This window comes from Mustela nigripes, chromosome 3, assembly GCF_022355385.1.
Source record: "Mustela nigripes isolate SB6536 chromosome 3, MUSNIG.SB6536, whole genome shotgun sequence".
Lineage (NCBI taxonomy): Eukaryota > Metazoa > Chordata > Mammalia > Carnivora > Mustelidae > Mustela > Mustela nigripes.
Window position 1 is genome coordinate 43,997,610 of NC_081559.1, and position 25,543 is coordinate 44,023,152.

Here is a 25,543-nt window from a genome sequence, read left to right on the forward strand (position 1 = left end):
CTGACCACTCAAGGCAGGACACTGCCCACTCCCCTGCATCTATTACCAATGGAATCAGAAAGAAGCCAAACTCCATGCCATTCCGGGAGGGCCTACCCGATGCACACCACTCCAGAAAGCAGTAACTTCCCACCCAGTCTTCCCCGCAGCAAAGCCTCACATCCTGCCCCGTGAGGTTTATGTAGCTTCCTCTTGCTCTGACAGCCTGTCTAGGTGGGTTCCTACCTCTCTCTCCTCCTGTAAATGTCACTTCCCCAACCAGGGTCATTTCAAGGGCGAGAGAGCACAGGGAATGTGCTAGGAACTATGAAACGTGGCACACTGAGCAGCTAGTGGGTCACTATCATGGGCCAATCCAAGAAGCCGACGACAGTTTAATAAGGAAAGACCCAGAGTGTATCCAAAAGCAAACACAACATTTGAAGGGTCAAGAATTGCTCAAAATGTAATAAAATAAAACACTTAGAAAAAAAAAAAGAAACCTTTATTTACAACCACGGGAGTCCCACAGGAGTACACGAGACACACGGAATGTGCACACACACACGATGAACCTGCAAGGTCACCGCCATGCCGCCCAGCCCCGCCGGCCCTCACGGGGACCCTATCCGCACCACCATCACGGTGACGTTGTCCGCCGAGCCCCGCTGCACCGCTTTGCTGGCCAGCCGGTTGCAGGCGGCTTCATAGCGGGCGTCCATGGTGGGTTTCCCTTCCCGGCTCTGGATCTTCTCATCCTAGTGGGCAGGAGAGGGGGCACCACTGAGCGGATATCCCTGTCACACCCTCAGGGCCTCTCCACGAGGAGTTGCTGCTCCCCAGCTGCCATCAGGGCAGGCACTGGGTCCCTGCGGTGGGGAGCTCTGGGTGACCCAGTGCCCCAGGGGACAACTTCGTCTCCACACCCCCAGTGCAGCTCCCACAGCTCCCAGTCGCTGGGGAGCTCTCTCACCTCCAGGCAGGACAGGATGAAGTTCACCGCTTCTTCTGGCGTGAAGACCTTGAAGAGGCCATCACAGGCCAACAGAATGAACCTAAAACATGGAGGAAGCAGAAATGGGCTGTGGCAGCAAACTACAAAATAGCCTGACAGTGGAGGTAAATACGTGTCCAGCACTCAAAGGCTAGGGCATTTGCTTTTTTGAGTGAGCGAACGAGAGTGACGTGAGTGGGAGCAAGAGTAGGAGAGGGGGAGACTCTCACCAGACTCCATGCTGAGCAGAGCCCCATGTAGGGCTCAATCCCATGACCCTGAGATCATGACCTGAGCTGTAATCAAGCCAGTGACCCAGCCAGGAATTTTTTAAAAAAACAATTTAACTTTTATGACACGGAAGTTGAAACCACTTAAAAATATTTATAGCTAGGGAAAAAACAAAAACAAAAAAACCATAAAACAGGTGCCTGAGTGGCTCAGTCAGTTGAGCGTCTGACTCTTGATTTCAGCTCAGGTTTTGATCTCAGGGTTGTGAGTTCAAGTCCCATATTGGGCTCCATGTTGGGAGAGGAACCTACTTAAAAAAAAAAAAAAATACAACTGGGGTATTATCCATCAGAATTGAGACTACCCTCCTGATCACCAATAATATGATTACGGTTTAACCCAAACACCAGGTGTTGCACTTTCTTAAATGAATTTAAGGAAAATCGTGGAGTAAAATATGTGTTATGGCAAATACACACACTTCCTATCACCACACGACAGTGCAGACCTACACAGAAGGGCGTCGTGAATGCTCTGTGAGAGTCCAAGACCACAGAGAGAACACTCAGCTATCTCCACTGTCTGAACCAGGATGAGCTCTCTTCAGAGCCCCTCCCTGGGACTCCCATGGGAGCTCCTTGAACAACGGAGGAATGATGTGAGCTTCCCCACAGCGCAGAAGCAGAATCCTCATTCTTTGCTCATCTAACCCAAGGTCCTGGTCTTCCTCCTCTGATGGGAGCCCAGCAGGCACGCTCCCGCCCCCTCCAGTTGGCTGACAGACGCTGAGCGACCTGTCCCACAAACCCAGGACTATAACCCAGAGCAGGGGTGCTAGCACAGTGCATACAACAGGGGGCCTGGGGCACAGTTCAGACAATCAGAGGGGCTGGTGGAAGTGTCCCAAGGCCCTAAGGTTGATAAGAGCACAGCAGCCACCACACAGGCAGAGACAGGAGTAGAGACCAGGAGAGGCCCAGTAGGCAGGGCCATGGGGAGGCCCCCTCACATGGCATAGGGAGCAGGGCCAGTAGGCCTCCTCGCCGAGGGCTTCCCCAGGCTGTGGATGGGCAGGATACCATCTCAGCAGGCAGCTGGGCACGGCCCCCTCATTCTCCACCTAGCCCAGCTCTACTTCAGTACCACCCCTGATTCTCCAGCAAGCACACACCAGACTCAGGACCCTTCCCAACCCTTTCCCAGAGCACCTTGCTATGGTTCCTCCATCACTCTCCATGACTGGCATCTGCCCGGCCGTGTGTCCCACCATCCTCCTGTAAGGGCTCTGCGGGTCTTCCCTCTGCTGGAGAGCCCTTCTTCCTCCAACCAGAATGTGCCCCACGTCTCCCAGAGCACCCCAGACATGCGGTGCCGGAATCACTCACTCGTATGTACTCTCGTGGACCAGACTGGGGGGCCCATGAGAGCAGAAATGACAGTCTGTCCACCCTCACCTGCCAGGCCCATCCCCACCTGCTCCAGGTTCAAGAAGAGACCCAAGAGCCCGTGCCCAGGCCCTGTGCCTTTGCTGTGCTACTGTTACCTGTCATTGGGGGTCAGCTGGCAGCGTCTGATGTCCGGCACAGAAGTGACCCCGCAGCGCTTGTACTGTCCATCCCCGATGGAGCGGGACACCTCCAGCACACCCAGGACACGACCGTCCCTGAGAGGAGGGAAACACAAAGACTCCATCTGACAGATCACGGGTACATGGAACTTTCCAGCGCATCGTCTAAGCAGAAGGAAAGATGGAGCCTGCGGGGTCCGCATTATTAACCAGCACTGCGTCTCTCAGCCTCCACACAGATGTATCTACACGGTCCGTGCCCAATCTTCGCTGGTCTGGCGCCTCAGCCTGGCGGCACCCTGACGGAACAGCCCACAGCCCAACCTGACCTGCCGACAGCCCAGCTGGACTTGATGGTACTGAGTTGGGACCTGGCTTTATTTTCCTGTTGTGTTTTTATCCCAAAGCTCCTTCAGGTAATTTGAGCACGCAACCAAAACTAAGAGCAGCTGGAATAGGAAGATTATTGTTCATTTATACCTAATCAGACTTGGAAAACACCTGAAAGTGATGAGTTCCAGGTTCTGACGCAGCTTTTCTTCACATGAGCTACGGACAGGATTTAAACCGGATTAACTGTAGCATTCTGCACAGTGTTCCACTTTCACCCATTCTATTTCTAAATGAGGCATCCGGAGATTGGAGGGCGCCCTCTAAATGGGGTGCCTGTCATCAGAGTTCTAGGAGCGGGGCAAACAGCCCGGCTCAGGGGCCCTGGGAACCATTCTGGTGGGGCCTCCGGCAGCAGCAAGCTCACAAGCCCCCAGACCATCGTGTGCTCCCAGAGGAGAAGGCAAACAATGAGGCACGGGAGCGCCCAGTAAACCCCAGTGCTGTAGGCAGAGGTCTGTGGGGGTTCTCCCACGGACGAGAACTCTGGAAGGCGAGGCGGATGAGTGCGCACGGCCAGAAACCCCCCACTGGCCTGGGCTGCCGTGTAGCTGCCAGCACATCACTGCAGCTACAAAGTCACCTTCCCTGTGGGCACAGCTGTCACCACAGACCTGCTGGCACCTATGGGCAGCCGAGCACTCTTCTCGAGCACGATCCCTGAACTGAACAGTGAAAGTGGCCAAAGGTACAGCAGCAGGGCAGAAGCAGCACTGGGCACAAGCACCGTGAGAATCCAATGGAGGGTTTCTTCAGTGACCAAGTGATAAGGCACCAGGTGTGGACCCCCCACGCAAGTCACCAAGCTGGCTTGTTTTACCTAGATTGAGTGGCAGGTCCCAAAGACCTGTTCATGCCGCCAAGCCCAGAGAGAGAACAGAAGCAACCCTGAGCCACACTACAGAAGCTGCTGCTTGCCTTCCTGCTTCCCAGGCAGAGTCCCATCCGAGCGGGCCTCATGCTCCCCACCCTGCTGGAGGGACAGGGGAGAGCAGGAGCCCAGGGAATTGTGGACCCAGAAACCAGCCGTCTGTACTTCAGAACACGACGGCACGAGCTGACCGCGCTGAGTCCTTCAGGCCTGGCTCCCAGCAGAAGGGAAATGCAACGCAAGTCACTTCAATGACCCATGAAAGAATGCAGGCAAATGGGACATGCCACACCCATGCCACAAGGCCCACCATGCCTCAAGGAAGTGGGAGGCTGAGGTAAGCTGAGCACAGACCAGATGATGCTGGGTTCAAACTAGGGAACAGGGATCTAGACAAGGCAGGAGAGAAGCCAGCCACCACAGTCCCTCTTTCCTGCGATGTGGTGTCTAACCTTCACATGGGCTGGCCTCACATATGCACACAAAGCATGCAGGGCAAAATGTTACTGATTCTAGGCAGTTGATAATGAACTGTTCTATTATTTTAAAATTTTTTCCAAAATCTTTCAAACGAATGTTTTAAAAATATAAGTGGGAGGGTGTGGTGGAAAAGACCCAGCCGGCCAGTCCTGACCTCTGGGGAGGGATGAACCAGAGCCCAACACTGCTGCTCGGAGCCTCCCTCCCCTCCTGGCCATGAGGGGCCCACATGAAGCCATGCTGTCTAAGCACATCTTTAAGGCACGCAAACCTGCTCTTGATTCTGTACAGACCAGGAGACAAAATAACTGCCAGCCATAGGACTGTCAATGTCAAAATCTCTCCATGGAGGTCAGGCAAAAGCAGAATTTTAAGGTTCTAAGAAACTTCTGGACAAAGTCTAAGAGCTCTGACTGGCCCCCAGAGAGGCCTGAACCAGCCAGCACCCAGCTCAGGCAGTCACAACTGACGACAGGGAAGAATTGCCCTTCCAAAGACAAGCAACTACTGTCTTACGCAGGTGCCTTACTGGTCTCTTGTCCCAACAGAACAGAACATCCTCATGGTCAAACTGTAAAATGAACCAAGGGACGCTCTGACCAGACTCCTAGCACAGTGTCCTTGAAGTGGAATTTTCCCGCAGTTCAGGGAAGACACCAACCTCTACCAGCTACCTCGGAGACACAGCAGATCTAGGCCAGGACAAGCATGCGGTGGTCAGAGATGGGTAGAGGTGAAATGGAGCTGTGGACAGAGCTGGCCAGTCGGGGCCGTCCAGCCGGAGATGCTCAGCATGTGCTACAAACACCCACTGTCCTCACCCCTTCAGACTGCCTCTCTGGAGAATTCCCCTAAAACTGTAGCTTATTCAGGTGTGACAAATGATAGCATTTATGAAAGTCCCTAGGCACAGAGAAAACACTACAGATGGAGAATTTGAATCTGAGGCAGGCCTCTTCTTCTGTGAACACAGGGAGCCATGTTTCCGGTACCCTCTTTTGCTCCCAGTTGAACAGAATGTGAAATCATGAAATATCCATTCCTCTGCTTCCCCAAGTTAGACCTCGGACAGCCTCATCTCCCTATAGTTAATGTTACATGGAAGGTTCTACCCTTGGAAGTCCCTGGCCATTTCCACAGGGTACAGCCCTCCCCCTGGGAGCACCCGCCAGTGCCTGTCACCTGACATTTCCTCCAGCCTTCTGTATTCTCATTCGTTCTTCGTACTGTGTGGGATTATGCTCCTTGCTGAGGCTTAAGGCTGCATGCTTTTGACTCTCCTCATTAAAACGACACAGGATTGCCTGGGAACGTAGAGATTATGACAGTCAGGAAACTTAAAGTTACCAGGGGAAGACAAAGCTTAACAGCCGAGTTTCAGAGTCCACTTCCTGCTGAAAAACAGGACTTTAGAAGCTCAAGCAGCAAAGGAGCGTCCCAGCAGCCAGGGAGAGAAGCCCTGCCTGGCATCTCAAGTCCGGTCCCAGCCCAGCCGGCCAAGCACCATGCCCCCTCCATGGGCTGTCTTCTCGCCTGTGACACAGAAGGGAGGCACCTGCCGAGGATCAAAGGCCCTCCAGGTGGAATTGGTCCATCAATCCACGGGAGGCAGAGATGGGGAGGGGGTGACCACATGTGCCTCCGTGTGCCCCACGGCCACGTCTGCCTCACTTGGTGACTTCTGGGAAAACCCCAGTCCTACAGAGGAGGACAATGAGGCCAAGAGAATAGGTATCATGCCTATAGTCACAGAGCAGAGCCAGGAACACAGCCAGCACAGCAATGTGGATCTGACTCTAAAGTCTTTTTTTTTTTTTGGCTGATTTTACATGTTACTTGTTGTTTAGCCTAAATACAACATACGCACTGGGACCGTTTACTAGAAAATCACCAGAATATAAACCCAACTCGCACAGGGACTGCCTGTGAGGTTTGCTGCTGCACCCCCGGTGCCTAGCATTTATGTACCAGTCACTCTAGGGGATGGGGTGGGTCAGGTCAGCAGATGCCGCTAGAGTGGGAGGGGTCACTCCGTCCCTGTGGCTACTGATGGAGTACCAGGCTTGCCACAAAGGGCCAAGGAAATGACTGTCAGGTTCTGAAGGGGGGCCAGGCAGTGGGAGCCTGGCTGCAGGGTGTTGCCCTCCACCCTGAAGTCACTCTCCACAACTGGGGCTGACACACGGGTGTCACAGTGGGAAACAACGGAGTTTTCTTTTCTTCCAAGTGGCCAAGGCTCTGGACAAATGGAATATCACCTAGCACTTATCTAACTAGTTTTTACTTTTCCTGAAATCACAATGATTTGGGGAGGCAAGGGCTCCTGTCTGAGGTCAGAGAAACACAGCTGGGAAATATTTAAGCGACTGGCACGCCGCTGGCCCACAGCACCACAGAGACAGAGTGTATGCACGCTGTGCGGGCGTGTGCCTAGAGCGTGGCTGCTGTGGAGTCTGCAAAGGCCCCAGCAGCAGCCCCACAGCAGGCCCACAGCATGACAGACTTCTCCCCAGTCAGCACATCCGTCCCACCACACACGCACTGGCCGAGGGGCGCTGGCACAGGACACCCGGCTAGCCACGTACCCGGCTATCTCCAAGGTTGGCGATGTACAGAATGTTGTCTACGGCCAGAACGCACGTGGCAGTGGAGCCATCCTTCCAGGCAGGCTTCCTGTAGGGACACACGTCACAAGTATGGCCACCTCCAACAGGCTGGCAGCTTGGAGATGCACTTCAGAGCTGAATGGTCAGTGTCATTTACACTTCAACATGGAAGCTGCTGGATAACTTTCTTTTTTACTGTTTCAGGGTCAGTCAGCAGTACAAGAGCTTACTCAGTGCGAGGAATTTTTCAGACAGCAAGCACCAATACTTCAGAAGACCTAAACTGTGTTTAAGGAAAACCACACACAAGCACACCCCACTCACACATCTTTACGTGGTCACACTTACTGGCTTGAAGCTTGTTTAAGGAACTCTTCATCAGTATGCTTAAAAGTGTCCAAAAGGCATCTCTTCACGGTTTTCTCTACACTGATTACATCTCCTATTACAGAACGAACAAGATGACAAACTCTCAGGAAGAAGAAATTCTCCCCCTGCTGTCGTTTTGTTTTTGTACTGTGACCAAGAACATCTCTGCTTCCCCACCTCTGAGACAGGGTCATTTGAGTTTGGTCTACCATCTCCTGAGCGTGAAGGCAAGATATATACCCACACGCAAACTCTCCATGCAAGGTGCCATCAGACACTCTCTGCGACCACCACCTGCTCACCTCAGAGCCCACACGCCTCTGGCCCCACCTTCATAGAGCCACTAAGAACTGTCCAATGCCGCCCATCTTCCTCATTTACACAAACACACACCAAGAGGGACCCAAACCGATCCACTTTTCAGTCCCACCTTTAGGAAACTTCCGGATTAAGTTCTGATGCAAATTCTGTGCAGCAAATTTTGAGGCTCGAATTCCTCCGTGTCCATCAAAAACAGCAAAATATGAAACCCGGGTACTGGAAGAATGAACTGATGGTTACCGAGATTTTCACAAAGACTGCTCCTCACCACTAAGGCACTAAATGTTTTTATTTGTTTTTAACATTTTATTTATTTACAAGAGAAGAGTGCATGTGTGCAGGGGAAGGGGCAGAGGCAGAGGGAAAAGCAGGCTCCCCGCTGAGCAGGAAGCCCGACATGGGGCTCGATCCCAGGACCCTGAGATCACAACCTGAGCCGAAGGCAGATGTTTAATGACTGAGCCACCCAAGTGCCCCAAGGCCTCTAAATCTTTCTCAAACAGTCAGCATTCACAAGACAGAGGATGTCCCCTGGTAAGACACCACACTGTCCCAAGTGACTAAAAAGGACACAGCACTAATGGGAACAAATGTTGAAATAATTTTGATGGGTTTTTTTTTTTTTTTTTTTTTTTTTAGTTTATTGATTTAATGGGGCTCAAACTCACGACCCTGAGACCCAGAGTCTCACACTCCACCGAATGAGCCAGCCAGGAGCCCCAAGTTTTCAACTTTTAATTTAAAACACCATGAAAATTAGGGTGCCTAGCTGGCTCAGTCCAAAGAGTGTATGACTCTGGTCTCACAGTTGTGGGCTTGAACCTGACATTGGGGACAGAAATTACTTAAAAATAATAAAAAAGGAGTTGGAAGACTCACATTTTTTTTTTAAACATTTGTTAAAAAATTTTTTAACAAAAAATAAATGTTTTTTAAATATCAGGCTCTCTTAACCGATCTTTCACTGAAGAATAAACTTTTTTCTATTTAAATCAGATTTAGTTTGAAATGCTAACATACTTGATAAAACAGTTACTAATCCAAGACAATGAGAAACAACTAAGAGAACAGAGGGTAATTCCAGAATTACTGCTCAGACTGACCCAACATCTAATTCTTGAGGCCCATCTTACTGCTTTTATCCTATCCCTATTCCTCTTCCAAATTTTGCCAGAAAACATGCATATATCGAACAAATGCCATTAGTGACTTGAACTGTTTTGAGAAGGAAAAATGAAAACACCTATGAGAAACGGCATTTACCGTGCAAAACTGCTTTTTAAACATGTTCCGAGTTCCTTTTGAACGGAGGCATCCTGGGCCATGAAAACACAACTTCATCGGGTTCTTAACCCTGAACCCTTCTCTTAGGCATGGTACTTGCTCAGTAATGTTTGGTGATCCCAATGAGGTCCACTCCCCTGGGGCTCTCCAAGTCCCTTTCCTGGCTGCAGAAGTTAACTCCAAGCACACTCCAGGTGAGCAAGGGCGGCTGGACAACTGTGAGCGGACGTACGTATACAGTCACCTTGGCCCATGAGCGGATGCTTTGCAGGGACCTCACTTCCTTGCCCAGACAAAAGCCACCAGCAGCCATGGCTCTAGCACACTGCCCGTTAAGGACCAACTGGTGTCAGTAAATATAACACACAGATGATATGATGACGGAAACCTGATGGGGCACAGACTATGTAACCAACTGTACATGTCAGTATCATGCATGTTCATTTAAATCGATAGGACACACCTTGATGTCCCACCTTCTGATGGCTTTCCTCCATGCCTAAGAACTTATCCAAAGGGGCAGGAAAATTCTCCCTGCTTTTCTTCTCCCTGATGCCATTTCTGTTTTTTGTTCTCTTTTTGGGCCCCATTACGTTAGCTCTCCTTGGTTCCCGTGTGTGCTGTGATTAGCAGCTTCCCACTCTGCCTCCTGGCTCAGAGAGTCAGAGTCTCTCTGCTGGAAGCTCCTTAGATACTGAGGAAGAGGCCACACCCCAATGACCCACAACATGGAGGCTCCTTTCCCTTTCACTTCAGCAGGAGTCATACTTGGGGCTGTACAGTTCTCTGCTGCAGGGCTGTCCTGTGCACTGTGGGCTGTTCGGCCGCATCCCACTGCCCCCCTGCCACCAGATACCAGTCACACAGCCCTCCGTGTGACACCCAAAAATGTCAGGGAGGGGCAGTACTGTGCGAAACCAACCCCAGCTGAGAGCCACTGACCCCAAACCAAGTAGTCCCGGCGACAAGCCATTCTTTCCAGTAAACAGAAATTGAACACAGTCCAAACCCCCATCAGACAGGGACCTCTGTGTCCCCCAGGCCTGTTGGAGCACGGACACTCACATGAGGGACGACGGGGGCCTACACTCCTCTGTGATGTCGTTCAGGATGACATGGGCGTCCTGCATCTCCTCCCGCTCGCCCTTCCGCTCAGCCACATAGCCTTTCAAACCGAAGATCACTGAGGAGGCTGAGAAGGGAGAACAAAAAGCCAATACAAAACTGTGCTCTTCCCACCAGAAGCCCTAGTCCCAGAGCAAGTGAGAGGGAACTCTGGCTGTTTTACTCAGTGACATCCTAGCTGTGCACACAGAGCAGCTATATTCTCAAGCCATCTGTGTCCCCAGCTGCACGCCTGTAACTGCAACCAGACCAATGCAGGATGAGGACAGTCTTGCAAGGGCTCTGCTGTGAATAGCAGGCAGACGATGGCACATTAGTATCAACGGTTCCAGCTAAGGCCATCAGACCTTAGTATCAGAGCAAGGAAGGTGTGGTCATCCTGAACTGTGGCAAGGAATTACGCAGAAATCTAGTCGTGTCAGGAATTAATGAGGGCAGAAAATTCCAATTTTAGGGAAATGCCAGTAAGCAGAGTTTATCCCAAATGCCCTGTGGGATATCTGAAAATACCGATTTCCATGCCTGAGACTGGTAAAGAACTTGCCCAAATGCTAAGACGGCTGCTTCTCCTCTACCTGAGGACGAGGAGGAAGAAAGAGCCCAGCAGAGGCACAGCAGCCTATCTATATTTGATGGCGAGCCTGGAAGAAGCCGTTTGCGGACACTGCAGGGCCCCGTAAATATTAAAGTGAACACTTTTTGCAGAGCCGTTGCTGGCAGGCACTGTGCCTTTGCGGCTAAGGCAGCCACAAGCTCGCTCAAGGCCTTGTCCTTATGCACACTAGACAGTCTCTCGCACAGCTGCCAGGCCTGCGTGCCTGTGGCTTTCACCCGGCATCTCTGGGGCAGGGGATGAATTGTGCTGGTAACTGAGCACCCACAGCTACCTCTCTCTGATGGAACCTCTCACTTCTCTACTCTGACAAGTCACAAAGCTGAGGATGAATTCCAACTGCTTTTTCCAGCCTCAGGCTCTCTCCTGGTATGCTGCCTACTAAACTCATCACCGACCTCGGGGCACTCATCAGCAGGCTGGGAGCAAAGACAGGGTCAGGGAGAAGGTGGTGGTCAGTAAGCCAACTGTTCACTAGAGAAGGTAAAGTCAAGTCCACCTGGTGTTTCCACCCTTGAACAAATGTGGGTTTCATGTCTGACCAAAGGGAGGGTCACACACAAATGGGGAAAGCAGCAGAGGCAAAAGTAAACTTGGGAGGTCCATCTGCAAAGAGGGAACCCTACTGGCTTCTTAAGTATAGACACAAAAAGGAAGCAGCATAAATGGGAAAGCGGAACTCGGGTTTGCTCTGGGTTGTTTTAAAATAGGAAGGCTAATACATTTGTTTTCAAGCTGTGTGAAAACCTTTACAAACTTTCTTTTCCACAAGCTCTTCACTGCCATTCCTCTCTCCTTCGGAGGCTTTTCTCTTTGCTCCTTTCTCTTCGCTCTTTACCATCTGGGACATTGCAGTGTCGAGAGGACCTGGACACAAGGAAAAGCCAGAGAGAGACACAGCTGTAGGTGGGCAGGAAAGTCCCCAGCAGCCAGCCACAAGCCCCCCTTCCCTACCCCCTGAGAGACAACATGACACAGTGACACAGTGTAGGAGCCTGGGCAGAGAGGCAGGCGCAGGGCTCTAGGCTGCTACCTTGAGGGGTGGGGCAGTGTGCCTGGGGCACCAATGGGGGAAGCACAGGTCACGACCAAGGTCTTGCTCAGACCCACTGTAAGCGGACTGGTCATGGAGGATTCTCAGTGGTAAACCCAGAGCCCATGGCCTGGGGCTATGGCACCCACACGTCTCAGACCTCAGGCTCTTACTTATCAAGAAGGAAGTTCCCAAAATCTGCCAAGTGACACACCTTCAGGAAGTCAAAAGAGTAGTAAGTGCCAGAAGAGGGTTAACAGGAGGCAAACATCCGGCTTCAGGAATTGCTAGTATCATGAGAGGCAAAATAGGATTGCAGAGGCCGTTCATGGGTATGGAGGGATGAACCGTGCTCAAAGCCAATGCTAAGAGCGCTTTGGGAGGAGAAAAGTCTCATTTCAAGTCCCAGTCCTGCCACTCACGGAGGTGTGCCTCCGGGCAAGATACTTCACCTTCCGGCCTCAGTTTCTTCATCTGTGACCCAGGGAGAATACTGTCATCTTGGAAGGTGGCTTTAAAACCGATGGGGACGAGGCATGTAAAGCATTTATCATGGTGCCTGGTTCACCACGTATCCCATGAACGGCAGCCATGGTCCTAATAAGGGGCTCTCTATATTCTCCGCATCTCAGTATGAAAGCAGGCAACCGTTACTCAACTACCATGTGCTAGACATTTTTGGGCTCTGAAGAAAAAGGGAAGAAAATGTCCCTGCCCTCAAGAAGAGTCAATTACTTGCAAAAGGACGGATGTCTGCAACAACCTAACACGTGTGTCCTTTCCCACATAATGGGGCATACTAATGGAGAAGATTTCACGAATGTTTCCAACACGCTTGCCCCAGAGGTCTGTCTGGTAGCCTGCTGTCACGTACTGCTTGCTCCAGCCTTCCCAGTGTGGACGGACAACAATCTTCCTCTCTTCTAACTTGCAAAACAGAGACATTTTTACAGTTTTGCTGTTGACTCCTGACTGAATCACAGTGAAGTCAGAGAATATGGTCTGTGTATGAAATCAGTTTCTTTACTGGGGCTTACTTTATGGCCAAAATGTAGCTGATTTTTGTAAATGTGACTATGTCTTCTCAAAAAACCCAATACATTGGATGCAAGGTTAGATTCTGTATCCGAAAAAATCAAGCCTGTTACTAATGGTGCTAAAATCTTCTAAATTGTTCCTAGTTGACTGTCTTTTGCCCTATGAAGAACTAAGACATAGCTATAGTAAATTTCTTTCTTTTATTAAATCTGTTAAGAACCCTGCTGGCACATATTAACTTTCATTATAAGAATACTATTTAGGACACCTGGGTGGCTCAGTCATTTAAGTGCCTGCCTTTGGCTCAGGTCTTGATCTCAGCATCCTGGCATTGAGCCCTGCCTGCTTCCCCCCTCTGCTCCTCCCTCTGCTCCCGCATGCTGTCTCCCAAATAAACAGAATCTTAAAAAAAAAAAATACTGGGGCGCCTGGGTGGCCCAGTGGGTTAAGGCCTCTGCCTTCAGTTCAGGTCATGGTCTCAGGGTCCTGGAATAGAGCCCCAAATTGGGATCTCTGCTCAGCAGGGAGCCTGCTTCCCCCCCGCCTCTGCCTGCCTCTCTGCCTGCTTGTGATCTCTGTCTGTCAAATAAATAAATAAAAATCTTAAAAAGAAAGAAAGAATACTGTCTTTATTGGGAAGGTTTTGGGCTTAATTGTGTGAGACTGTTGTACAATTTTAGCATGGGCCCACAGGCCTGAAGACCTGAGAATTCTTGTGTATGATTGTTATAATAACTTTTTCTAAATATAGGAACTATACTAATTTAATCCATACATTCTAGAATTAATCCTGATTTTTATGTAATGAATTAGTAACACAAAAAGGTCTACTTAAAAAGCAGCAAGTGTTCCACTTGATGACGTAAGGAAGGTTCTTACACCAGAAGATAACTGCATAGGAAACCAGACAGCCTGCATCCCCAACTGCAGGGCCTGTGCCCCCGGCCCTGCCCCGACCTGGGGGAATTCCCTGTGAGAAGCGCTCAGTGAGTACATGGAATAACAGGTTCGTCGTGGTGACAAGCAACAGGAATCTGCTCTGTTCTTCCCTCTCCCTAACTGGGACGTAAAGAGGAAAACATATTTATAGGAGTGCGTGCAACCAGTGTTAACAGGCTTGACAAAAATGAACTCAGCTCAATAAAGAGATTCTTGAGAACTGTAAGGACGGACTGAAAATAATCAACTAAAGTCTTGAATTTCAAGAAATTCCTGCATGTGGTCTGTACCAGTCACTAAACCAGTGTCATTCAGATTTCATTTTCTTAAGATCAAAGTCTTTTTAATACAAGTACCATAAAAGAGAAGACCGTCTGTATTTACAGGTTCAGGGATATTGTAAGTTTTTTAACTCTTTCATATGTCAGATACTTCTGCTGAATATATCTGAGTCTGTCAGGAACAGACAGAGGCAGAGGCAAACTCTTGAGATAATTGTTTTTTGTTAATAACAAAGTTCAAAGTAAATGACTAAATTCTTAATTCTTAAAGTTATTTGCAACAGGTTGAACCCCAAGTAAAAAATAATCACCAAAAAGTGATGTAGTATATAATCTTCTCGCTTCCACCTGATGCTGCCTATGTATTTTTTATTTTAATAAATCTTATGCCATACTTAATATAATCCTAAACCCTGTTAAAATCTATTAATAAGTACATCTTACATAAGAATAATTTTTTTGTGTATTACTCCCACTGACACATCAAACTTCTTCCCAACCACTTACCTGAATCGCCACTGCTGGCTGGTGGAAGATCATCAAAAAGCAAAGGTCCCCCAGACCCTGAAACACAGCAGAACACTCAGTGAGCCCACAGAACCCGGGTGAGGCTCAAGTTTCAGAACCCATCCCACCAGGACACCTATGCAGGTCATTGAAATAAACTCAAAACCTCTCGTGTCAATCCAGTGGCAACTCATACTTCGGTAAGTAATGTCTCGAACCTATTTTATTTTAAGGTCCTCTCAATTCAAAGGAAACAAATATCTGCCGGAAAGAGTTAAACCTTATTTCAGCTAGTAAAATAAACACTCAAATGAACCAGAGAAAACTGCTCAACATTTTTACGCAGTTCCTCAGGGCCAGCAACTAGCGGATTTTTCTGCCTTACCTGATGCCATGGATTCAAAACTTAAGACAGTCCAACACCTAAAACATCTGTGTGTTGAAAATGGGGGAAAGGGACAAAGATTCAGACAACTACAACCCCAGGATGACACGTTGACACACACCTGGGAGAGCCTGAAGACTGTACCTGAGTCAGTACTGCTGGCCGGAGGGAGGTCATCAAAAAGCAGAGGTCCCCTCTGAGCTTCTTTGCCTACAACACAGAGCGCCTGCTTAGACAGCATCCAGTCATCGGCCAGGACGGTGGGTTCAGAGGGGGAGGCCTTCTGAGAGGTCTGCTATTAAAACTCAAACCTTCTCCTCCTCACTGGACCAAATTCTACAGAGTATTTTCTCAGCAGCTACTTAACAAAGACATTTGCTTCCAACAGTTACAGTCAACATAAAGGCAATGAAAGATGACCCAACGGGCATCTGAAGGGCCACTGGGTATCCTGAGGAAAACAAGTATTTTTCTCAATAATTTCATTCCCGTAAGCACCAAACATTGAAAAACCTTTTTAAGAAAATGAATCCTGGGAAGAAAAACACTGGTTCTAGAACAAGAAAACAATTACATGGTCCTTCCAGATAAAAGGTCAAGACAGGCATGCCTGGAGGGCTCAGTGGGTTAAAGCCTCTATCTTCGGGTCCTGGGATTGAGCCCCACGTCAGGTCTCTGCTCAGCAGGGCGCCTGCTTCCCCCCACCCCCGCCTGCCTCTCTGCCTACTTGTGATCTCTGCCTGTCAAATAAATAAATAAAATGTTTAAAAAAAAAAAAAAAAGAAAAAGGTCAAAGACAGAGGGATTGCTATCTGACCAAAGATCTGTGGTCTTAGAAAGTCCGATTTCAACAGCATTCTGAAGCACCCACCCACTAGAATCTTAAACAACGCTCAGAGGTAAAAGGCTGATGGAAGCAAATCTGTGTGGACTTGGCATCCCCACACAGTGCCCACTTAATTACTACGTATAGAGAAAATGAGGAATTTCAGACACTCCAACCTAAACTCAGAAGAAAGCCAGGGAAATTATTTAAATCTAAAAACCTGAAGATTTATACACCAAGAGGACTGGTCTTAAATGTTTTTTACTCAATTATCCCTTTCCACATAAAATTTAACCACTCCTTATTCTCCAGCTTTCCCAAAAATTTCTGTTTAAGCTATTAAATACAGGAACTGATACATAGAAAATGGGAGAAACAAAGGGCTGAAGATTTAGGCATGCACACTCCGATCCTATGAAGTTTGTCCCACCTCACCTTCCTCTGAGTTCAAGTACAGAAACATCCTCATTTAAAAACCAGCTCAACTGTATGCTCCAAAAGCCCCGGCTACATCAACCCTCTGCCTCTAAGTAGAAATGAGCTGGATAGCAATTCTACTTTTTTAAAAACAGATTTTATTTGTTTACTTACTCATGTGAGAGCAAGAGAAAGCGCACAAGCACAGAGCAGTGGGAGGAACAGAGGGAGAAGGACAAGCAGACAGTGCTGAGCGTGGAGCCCCACACAGGCCAATCTCACGACCCTGAGACCATGACCTGAGAGGCGAAATCAAGAGTCAGACATTTAACCGACTGAGCCACCCAGGTGCCCCCAAGTCTGCTCTTTTAAAAACAAAAATTTAGGGCGCCTGGGTGGCTCAGTGGTTAAGCCGCTGCCTTCGGCTCAGGTCATGATCTCAGGGTCCTGGGATCGAGTCCCGCATCGGGCTCTCTGCTCGGCGGGGAGCCTGCTTCCTCCTCTCTCTCTCTCTGCCTGCCTCTCTGCCTACTTGTGATTTCTCTCTGTCAAATAAATAAATAAAACCTTAAAAAAAAAAAAACTGATAAACCTTTAAAAAAAAAAAAATTTAGGGGCACCTGTGAAGCTCAGTCAGTTAAGGATTTGAACCCTGATCTTAGTTTAGGTTTTGATCTCAGGGTCCTGAGTTCAAGCCCTACACTGGGCTTCACACTGGGCGGGCAGCCTACTTAAGAAAATAAATAATAAAAACAAAGTAAAAGCAAAAATTTAATTTAGAATTTAGAAACTCCAAGGAAAGAAATTTCTTCAGGAGTTATTGGGTCAAATGTATCTTAAATACCTTACAAATTCCTGATTTAACAAAAAGCAACTCTTCTGCTTTATACCCTAATCAAATGGGAAATGTCTACTCCATTAACTTACACTGTTATCACTCAGGATTCCAAATAGACTAAGTAACTGCCAATACTTTCGTTTTTCTCACAAGTGACATAAACACTCTACAGGAGGTATTCAAACAGGAGCATCACAAGGACATTAAATGGCATTTTTTTTTTAAAGATTTTATTTATTTATTTGACAGACAGAGATCACAAGCAGGCAGAGAGAGAGGAGGAAGCAGGCTCCCTGCTGAGCAGAGAGCCCTATGCGGGGCTCGATCCCAGGACCCTGAGATCATGACCCGAGCCGAAGGCAGCGGCTTAACCCACTGAGCCACCCAGGCGCCCCTTAAATGGCATTTAGAACAACCATTCACTCACTCTGTTATCCTCCTACGAGAAGCCCTAATATTCTAGCAGGGCACTTCCAAGAGGAATCCAAGCCAAGCTGGGTCTAACCATCAAATGCCCATTCTCAGAACCGTATGGGATGATGAAGAGCAAGGACACTATTTCAGTGGGGCCCGAGAGTCAGGCATCTTGGGGAGAGAGAACATTACAGGGAGGAGGCCAACCTGAACAGCCACCAACCCTTGGGTCAGGTCAGATTTAATTTCCAAATTAAACCACCCACCTCAATCAAGTCTCTCCACTGCCAGTGTCCAGTGAGGAAGTCGTCCTTCCCAGGGAAGACATTTTCAGTTGCTGCACGCATTCGTCATCATAGGGCTTCCAGCCTGGCCTCTGTCCTTTGGCTACACTCAGAATAGTGCCCCGATCTGAGCACTGTCCCCAGATAGGGGCCCACCTCTTCATGCCAAATGAATGAACCTCCCCATTCCTTCTTTCACACTCTGGAATACTGTAAGTGCTATTTCAATTAAACACAACGGGATCGTCTCATTTTCGTTGGTCACAACTGAGAACGGCTCTTAGGAATAATGAACATTTACAGCCTGCCGGGCATGATTCCGGTCATCTCTACCTGTTTCCAAAGCACTCATTCCTTCCAACGGTTTGATGAGGTGAGTACTGTTACTGTAGTTCCGTACTGATAAGGAGACTGAGGCAATCCGGTGAAACTGAGGGACAGCCAGTGAGGAATGGACAGTCAAATCCAGGCTTCCTGGTTTCCATCCATGCCCCTACAAGGTGCCAGACAGCCTCCACATACCATTCATTGAACCCTGACAACCATACGTCGATAATCCCAAGGTTCTTGATCTCTGGAATACTTTTTGCATCACTGAAAGGATCTCTTAGAATAGCCTGTATTTGGATTCTTAAAAAATAAATAAATAAATAAAAATCTGGCACCTGGCTGGTTCGGTCAGTACAGGATGCAACTCTTGATCTCGGGATTTTGAGTTCTAGCCCCACATTGTGTGTACAGATTACTTAAAAATCTTTTTTTTTTTTTTTTAAGATTTTATTTATTTGACAGAGATCTAAAGTAGGCAGAGAGGCAGGTGGGGTGGGGGGGGGAAGCAGGCTCCCTGCTGAGCAGAGAGCCCAATGCGGGCTCAATCCCAGAACCCTGATATGATGACCTGAGCCAAAAACAGAGACTATAACCCACTGAGCCACTCAGGCGCCCCTAAAAATAAAATCTTAAAAATATGTATCTGTAGGTGATAGACCCTATAATGGAAATGTCTGAATGGCCAGAACCTAACATTCTATTTTGGATAAACAGTAATCCAAAGTATTTGGGTCAGCAATAATTAGACGAAGTGTAACTAGGACCCAAAACTTTGGAGGAAGGTCCCCTGAATTCTAAATATAAGACCCGAATAAAGAATAAAACAAGACTGAAGACCATTTTTCATTACAGTTAAGGTCATCTCGGTTTGTTTTGTTCTGTTCGGAGTTCTCCATATTCTGAAGCTAAGTCTACTGAAAGTTATATACTGTGCTGAGAAAAATACTCTTGGGTTGATTATATTCACTTTGGCTAAAGGCTGCTATGTACAAATCACATATTTTGCCAAAATGTTCTTTATACCTGAATTTTCCAACTACAAAAGCAATGTACCGCCTCCAAATACCACAGAGGCTTTAGAAAAAGCTCCCCTTCCCCACCATAGTTGAGTGGGTATGTTCTACCTTCTCCTAAACTGATGCACTTGTGTACATGCATTTTACTCTTTAAGACGCAGAAGCACACTATACATAACACTCTCCTTATACCCTTATTCATGTGAGCCCTCCGGGAACATTCCAGGCCAGCACGTCTGGGTCTAATTACTCCTCCCAACAGCTATGTTCTGATCTGCGTGGGAGGCACCACCAGACACTAGTCCAGTCCCCTTACTGATGAGCACGCAGGCTGATTCCAGTTTCTCACATGACAATAATGCCACGGTAAACAACTTTACGTATATATCCCTACTTAATCTGCTAGACTGCTAGGTCAAAGCATATAAATGGTTTAAATCTAATAGATGTCCAAAACTATTTCCAAAAAGTGGTGGGAATGTCTACCCCCAACACACTTTATGAGAATGTCTACTTCTCTCCATCCTCACCACAATGATGCCCATTTTTAATCTGCTGGGTAAAAACATGGTGCATCACTGATTTGCTACTCCTTTCCTCAGTGACTTAGGAAGCTAAGCACTGGTTTTAACTGACTGGTCATTTGCATTTCTTCTTCCATAAACTTCCAGTATACATATAGCTTTTGACAATTTCAAATGGGCTACCTGTCTTTTTCTTACTGATGTGTTTGAGCCTTTCATTTATTAGGGATCATTTGTATGTGTACGAAATCATTTTTTTTAAAGACTTTACCTACTTAGGGGTACCTGGGCGGCTCAGTCAGCTAAGCAGCTGCATTGGTCTCAGGTCATGATCTCAGGATCCTGGGATTGAGCCCGTTGGGGATTCCTGCTCAGCAGGGTGTCTGCTTCTCCCTCAGCTTCTCCCCCCTGCTCATTCTTTCTCAAAAAAGAAGAAGAAGGTTCACATCCCTCAGAGCTACTAAAAAATTACAGATAATTTAAAAAATTATTTACTTATTTGAGAGAAAAAGAAGGATAAACAGACTCCTGCTGAGCAGGGAGCCCAATGTGGGGCTCTATCCCTGGACCCTGGGATCTCGACCTGAGCTGAAGGCAGATACCTAACCTACTGAGCCACTCAGATGCCCCTATGAAATTATTTTGTTTGTCTTTTGCTTTATGGTATTTTGTCCTGCAGAAACTTTAATTTTTACATAGTTAAAATCCATTTTAATTTCTTATGAGTTTTTTCTTGCTTACTCCTGAAATTTTACAATTAGTGTTTTTTTCTAGTATCTTAAACTTTATTTTCTATTTAGATCTCCAGGGTTTTTTTGGAAAGAGGTATTTTGAAGATGGCCTACCCTGCAGTAGTTGCTTAGTTCTGAGAGCTGAAAAGCAGTTTTAAAGTACGGTGGTGTAGCAACCAAGTAAGTGAAAGAACCACCCTATAAAACTGAAACCAACTTACTATCAAAGTAACCTTAAAGGACACCTTTAACTTATCAAGCATAAGCTGTTGATCTTAAAGACATCAAGGTAGCACTTTTAGGGAGTGTGACAGAGCAGAGAGTTTTCATTCCTGTCTGAAATGGGCATACTTCCTCGTTTAAGTCAACTCTCAACATACAAAAACTTGATTCCCTCAGCAATCAAATCTATAAATGCTGGCGTGAAAGCTACTCATTTAGCACAAAATCTGAAAACATTTAATGCATTCCTTTTACATTTCTGTTCAGACCATAAAAATCCAGAGGCTTGGAGGCAAGAACATTAGATGGAATGTTTATTTTTTTTTAATATTTTATTTATTTATTTGACAGAGAGAGAGAGATCACAAGTAGGTAGAGAGGCAGGCAGAGAGAGAGGGGGGAAGCAGGCTCCCTGCTGACCAGAGAGCCTGATGCGGGGCTCCATCCCAGGACCCTGAGATCATGACCTGAGCCGAAGGCAGAGGCTTAACCCACTGAGCCACCCAGGTGCCCCTAGATGGAATGTTTAAAACAAAAACCAAAGAACAAAATATACTTGATGTAATCTGAGCAGTATGAAAGTTCCTCCCTTTAGACACTCACAAAATCCAGTTCAGAGTGCATTTTTTCCTTTTATTTTTTTTAATTTATTTTTTAAAGATTTTATTTATTTATTTGTGAGAGAGAGCTAAAGAGTGAGCACAGGAAGGCGTAATGGCAGGCAGAGGCAGAGGGAGAAGCAGGCTTCCCCGCCAAGCAAGGAGCCGATGTGGGACTCGATCCCAAGATGCTGGAATCATGACCTGAGCCGAAGGCAGCCGCTTAACCAACTGAGCCACCCAGGTGTCCCCATTTTTTCCTTTTAAATAGCTGTTAAAGTTAACAGCTCATATACTAACATCTAAGCACTAGCATCTACTAAGCATTGACCATGTGCAGCACGTACGCTAAGCACCGAGCATGTAGTAGTATTGTGTAGCGCCAAGCATGCAGTACTGTGTGGCACTGAGCTTGTAGAACTCCGTAGCACTGAACATGTAATATTCTGTAGCACCGAGCATGGAGTACTCTGTGGCACTGAGCATGCAGTACTCTGTAGCAACAAGCATGTAGTACTCTGTAGCACCGAGCATATAGTACTGTGCAGCAACAAGCACGCAGTACTCCGTAGCACCAAGCATGCAGTACTCTATAACACATGTACTAACAGTAGGAGGCAGCAGTCCTACTTTACAGATGCGGGAAGAGTCACAGAAGGCAGTTAGTGGATCTCAAGGCAGTTTGATTACATGTCCAAAACCACTCCTCTCTGAGACTGTGAAAATGACTAGGACTTTAGTACTCACAACATGAGCACCTGTACATCATGTGTGAGGGTCATAATGGTGCAGTTTTGCTCATCTTTCCAACCACTTTATGAAACCAAAAAATAAGGAAAACCTTATTTTCCTTTCATTTGTTCCATTTTTAATTTTATCAACCAGTATCATCAACTTTCTGAAACAAAGTATGGCTTAACCTAGTTTTTCAAAAATCAGGGTTTTTTTCACAAGATTGTGAAATCATTCTGTTTTTGTTCAAACGATTTTTTTAACCTGTTAAATATCATCTTGTCGGTATTAACTAACTGCGCGTCAAAATAACCTGGGATCCCAGCTCTGTCACTCACTTTAGTACTTATCCCGCTCAGCTTCCCATCATCTACTAATTCAGAAAGCACGCCTTCTTTGTTTTTAAAGCTATTTAAAAACAAACAAACAAACAAACGCTCAGTCAAGCAGGGCCTGTGATGGCCTCAGTGCCCATCCCAGGAGCAGTTCACTAATCCACTTTCCAGGGAATAGGGTTTTAAACATTGTGCAGTCCCTCTGCTGCCCTGGCATCTCACGCAGGGCTGGAGATGCCCTCCCCACTCACTGTTTTCAGTGATAGGCTGCCAAGTACCAACTTGTAAGAGTTAGGAGCTGTCAGATTTTGCATCATATAAAGGGTGGCTTCTCCTAAGCAGACAAATTAATTTCTGATAAAAAGTTATGGAGATCTTACTTCTTTAAATGATAGGCTTACATGCACATCTGCAAATCCAAACTCTGCCCCAAACATACTCAGAGAAAGAAAGTATACTCCATCAACACGGTTAAAAAAAAAGACGGTGTTCACAAAGCCAGAGTTTCCACCTACAGGCAAAACAATTTTAGCCACAACTAGAACAATTTAGAAAGTGAATGGCTCACAGACAATTATTCAGATGTTTCTGTACCATCAGAGTGGTGAGCGGGGATAGAGTAACTACCATTACTGGGAATAATGGCCCCAAAAGCCTGGCGAGGCTGTTCACACCTGACAAGCAGAATCCAGGCCCCGTGCAACGCTCCTGCAATCCAGAGGGCTTAACAACCCCACCACACGGTTTCCGGGCCTAGAATCTCTGCACAGCACACCGGGCCTAGAATCTCTGCACAGCACAAGTCTACCCATCGTCGGAGGCCCAATTCCAGCACCGCCTCCTTCCCCACTCTTCCTGGACAGACTGCAAACACTCCTCCAGGCGCTCCGTGTTTCCCACAGTCCTTAACTTTTGCCAGTTTTAATTATAACCACTTGCATTTAGACGTCAGCTCTTTGAAAGCAAAGGCCGGATCTTGTTCCCCTTCTGGTTCCGTCCAACACTGGCTTCCAAACCCACGATCTCCAGGCTCCTGCGGAGCGGGCCAGTCGAGATCCCCCCGGGACTGAATAACACACATCCAGGGCCCTACCTTTGAGGCTTTCCGATCTCGTGGGCGGACGGGAGCCTGGAAACCTGAACTTGCTTTTAAACTTTTCCAGGTCGTCTGCCGCCGAGATGGGCTCAGAACTGCGGGCCTGCTGGGCAGCGTCCGCTGGAAGTCGAGCGTGGGCAAGTGCCAGGAAGTCCCGCACAGTGAAACCCGCAGCGAGCGCAGCGCACTGGGCACACCGGCTAACAAAGGCCTGGTCCCAGGCTGCTCGCGCGTGGGCTCCACGCACCCGCCCAGGCCCGGCGCCCAGCGGACCCGCGCACCTGCGCTAGAGCTCCCCCTCAGGGGGCCGCGGACGCGAGAGAGAACTACTGCGAAAAGTTAAAATGCTAAAACCGCAGAGGACAAGCCCTCCCCTCGGGCCTCAGACACGAAGGATGACGCCGGCGGGGGCCGCGACGCCGGGGTAAGCACAAAGCCGCCTGCAGCCCCGCGGCCGTCCCGCCCGCGGGGACTGCGGCGGGGGGCGACCGGAAGGCCGCGGGGCGCGGAGCCGGACCGCGCGCGAGGGCGCCGGGGCTCGGGAGCGGGACTGGGCCGAGCCGGCCGTCCTCCGCCGCCGCACGTGCGGGCCGCACACAAAAGGACGCGGCCGCCTAGGGCCCGCGGCCCGCTCCCAAGCCCGGCCTCCCCCGTGCGCGGCAGACAGGACGGAGGCCCGCCGGCCGGGCCCCGGGCAGGCCGCGCTCGCCCCCGCTCCGCCCCGCCGCCCGCCTCAGGCGCCGCGGGCCTCCAGGCCGCCGCCGCCTGTCCTCCCCTCCCGGCCGGGGCGGCCACCCGCTTACCGACAGCCGGGCGCGGCGAGCGCTCGGGCTCCGGCAGGTCCCCGAACAGGTCCATGGCCAAGGCTGGGCGGCGGCAGCGGCGGCGGTGGCAGTCGCGCAGCCCGCGGGCGGCGGCACGGCTGCGGCGACGGCGGCGGCGGCAGCGGGGCGGTGGCAGCCGGGCGCCGTCAATCACCCGAAGGCGGGCCCGACACCCCACCAATCGGCGCGCGGCGTGGCCCGGCTGCCCCAGAGTCCTGCGCGCTAGCGGGTAGGGCGGCGCGCGTGCGCGCAGGGTGTCTTCGCCTGGGTGGGCGGAGGCGATGCCGCGGCCGCCACGTTCCCTGCAGGCGGAGGGGCCGGCCCTTATTGCCCTCGCTTGGCCGCGCGTCCTGTTTCTAGAAGGCGGGTGGGAAAGAAACTGTCGGAGCTCAGTGGCAGCGTAGCGGGCCCTGATGTCCCGGAAGGCTTTCGGTCCCTTCGTCCTCACACGGGTTCGGCAGGCCCGCGTCTTGGCCCGCTGTGGACACAGAGAAGCCGAGGCGGCCCCGGAAAACACAGGGTGCAGGGCGCTTCCCAACCGTGCCGGCTGGTGGCGGGCGGGAAAGAGGGCGCTTCCACGAGGTGCCCCGAGGAACAGCGGGTGAGCCTGCCGGCTGGGCACACAGCAAGGCCTTGGCGTCCTCCTGCTGAATGGACGCAGTTCGAGGGAACGTGGACATCTGCCTTCGACAGACGATTTAAAGGAGGCCGTGCTTATCGTGTCTGAACACACACAAAATGTTGGAGCGCAGTCCAAGCCACGAGTGACCGGACGTCCCTCAGTCCTGCCCAGTACGAGTGAATCTTGTCCGGGTCTCCCGCCTTTTAGATAGGTTTGACGAAGGCATCCCCACCGGGAATTCCTGACACCCAATCCACAGCAAAGCTCTGCATCCTTAGTGTTCCGCAAAACTGCCGGCCGCAAACCCTGTCTCCTGGGGACTTTCCGGAATCCCCCTAGCTAGGTGTCCCAGGGCAGTGGTCTCCCTCAGTGCTGCCCCTGAGTAAGAAACCCAGCTTGTTTCCCCTGCAGATGTGTTTCTGGTTAGGTCTGGTGTGGGGACTCTGCAGGGCCCAGCAAGCCTCCATGCCTCTCTTCGGTACCACAGGTCACTCACCAGTGTGTGAAACCTCACTGCTCTCTTCTTACCCTTCAGAGAGGACCTGCCTCCTCCTCCCTCACAGCAGAAATACTCTGACAATACTCACAGTCTCCTGTTCCCTTTGCCACCCCTGCGCAGGGCAGCTGACCCCAACCCAGCTTGACCTCACCACATCTCCAGAGCAGCTCCCACTAAGACCTTCTCTGACTTCCTACTCTGTTGCTAAATGGAAATGACCT

General features: G+C 49.2%; 1 protein-coding gene across 2 annotated transcripts; it reads right to left on the reverse strand.

Moving 5' to 3' along the window:
* Positions 1-466: 466 nt before the first annotated feature.
* Positions 467-24,301, reverse strand: ILKAP (ILK associated serine/threonine phosphatase). Of its 2 annotated transcripts, XM_059393824.1 has the most exons (12): positions 24,181-24,301; positions 15,158-15,223; positions 14,629-14,685; positions 11,578-11,697; positions 10,158-10,284; positions 7,918-8,024; positions 7,467-7,560; positions 7,098-7,185; positions 5,695-5,816; positions 2,748-2,867; positions 953-1,034; positions 467-737 (listed from the first exon to the last, which is right to left on the reverse strand). In XM_059393824.1, exons 1-12 carry the CDS (start codon positions 24,233-24,235, stop codon positions 594-596), a joined length of 1,182 nt encoding a protein of 393 aa, XP_059249807.1. In that variant the 5' UTR covers positions 24,236-24,301; the 3' UTR covers positions 467-593. The 2 variants fall into 2 exon arrangements, with proteins under 2 accessions (XP_059249807.1, XP_059249808.1); XM_059393825.1 differs by lacking the exon at positions 15,158-15,223.
* Positions 24,302-25,543: the final 1,242 nt, after the last annotated feature.

Excerpts from the sequence above, each read along its gene's own strand:
- ILKAP (XM_059393824.1), bottom strand. The coding sequence starts at position 24,235 with ATGGACCTGTTCGGGGACCTGCCGGAGCCCGAGCGCTCGCCGCGCCCG. Across the intron at positions 7,561-7,917 it reads AATCCGGAAGTTTCCTAAAG|GAGATGTAATCAGTGTAGAG; the intron begins GTGGGACTGAAA and ends GTTCTGTAATAG. Across the intron at positions 7,186-7,466 it reads CTTAAACAAGCTTCAAGCCA|GAAGCCTGCCTGGAAGGATG; the intron begins GTAAGTGTGACC and ends GTGTCCCTACAG.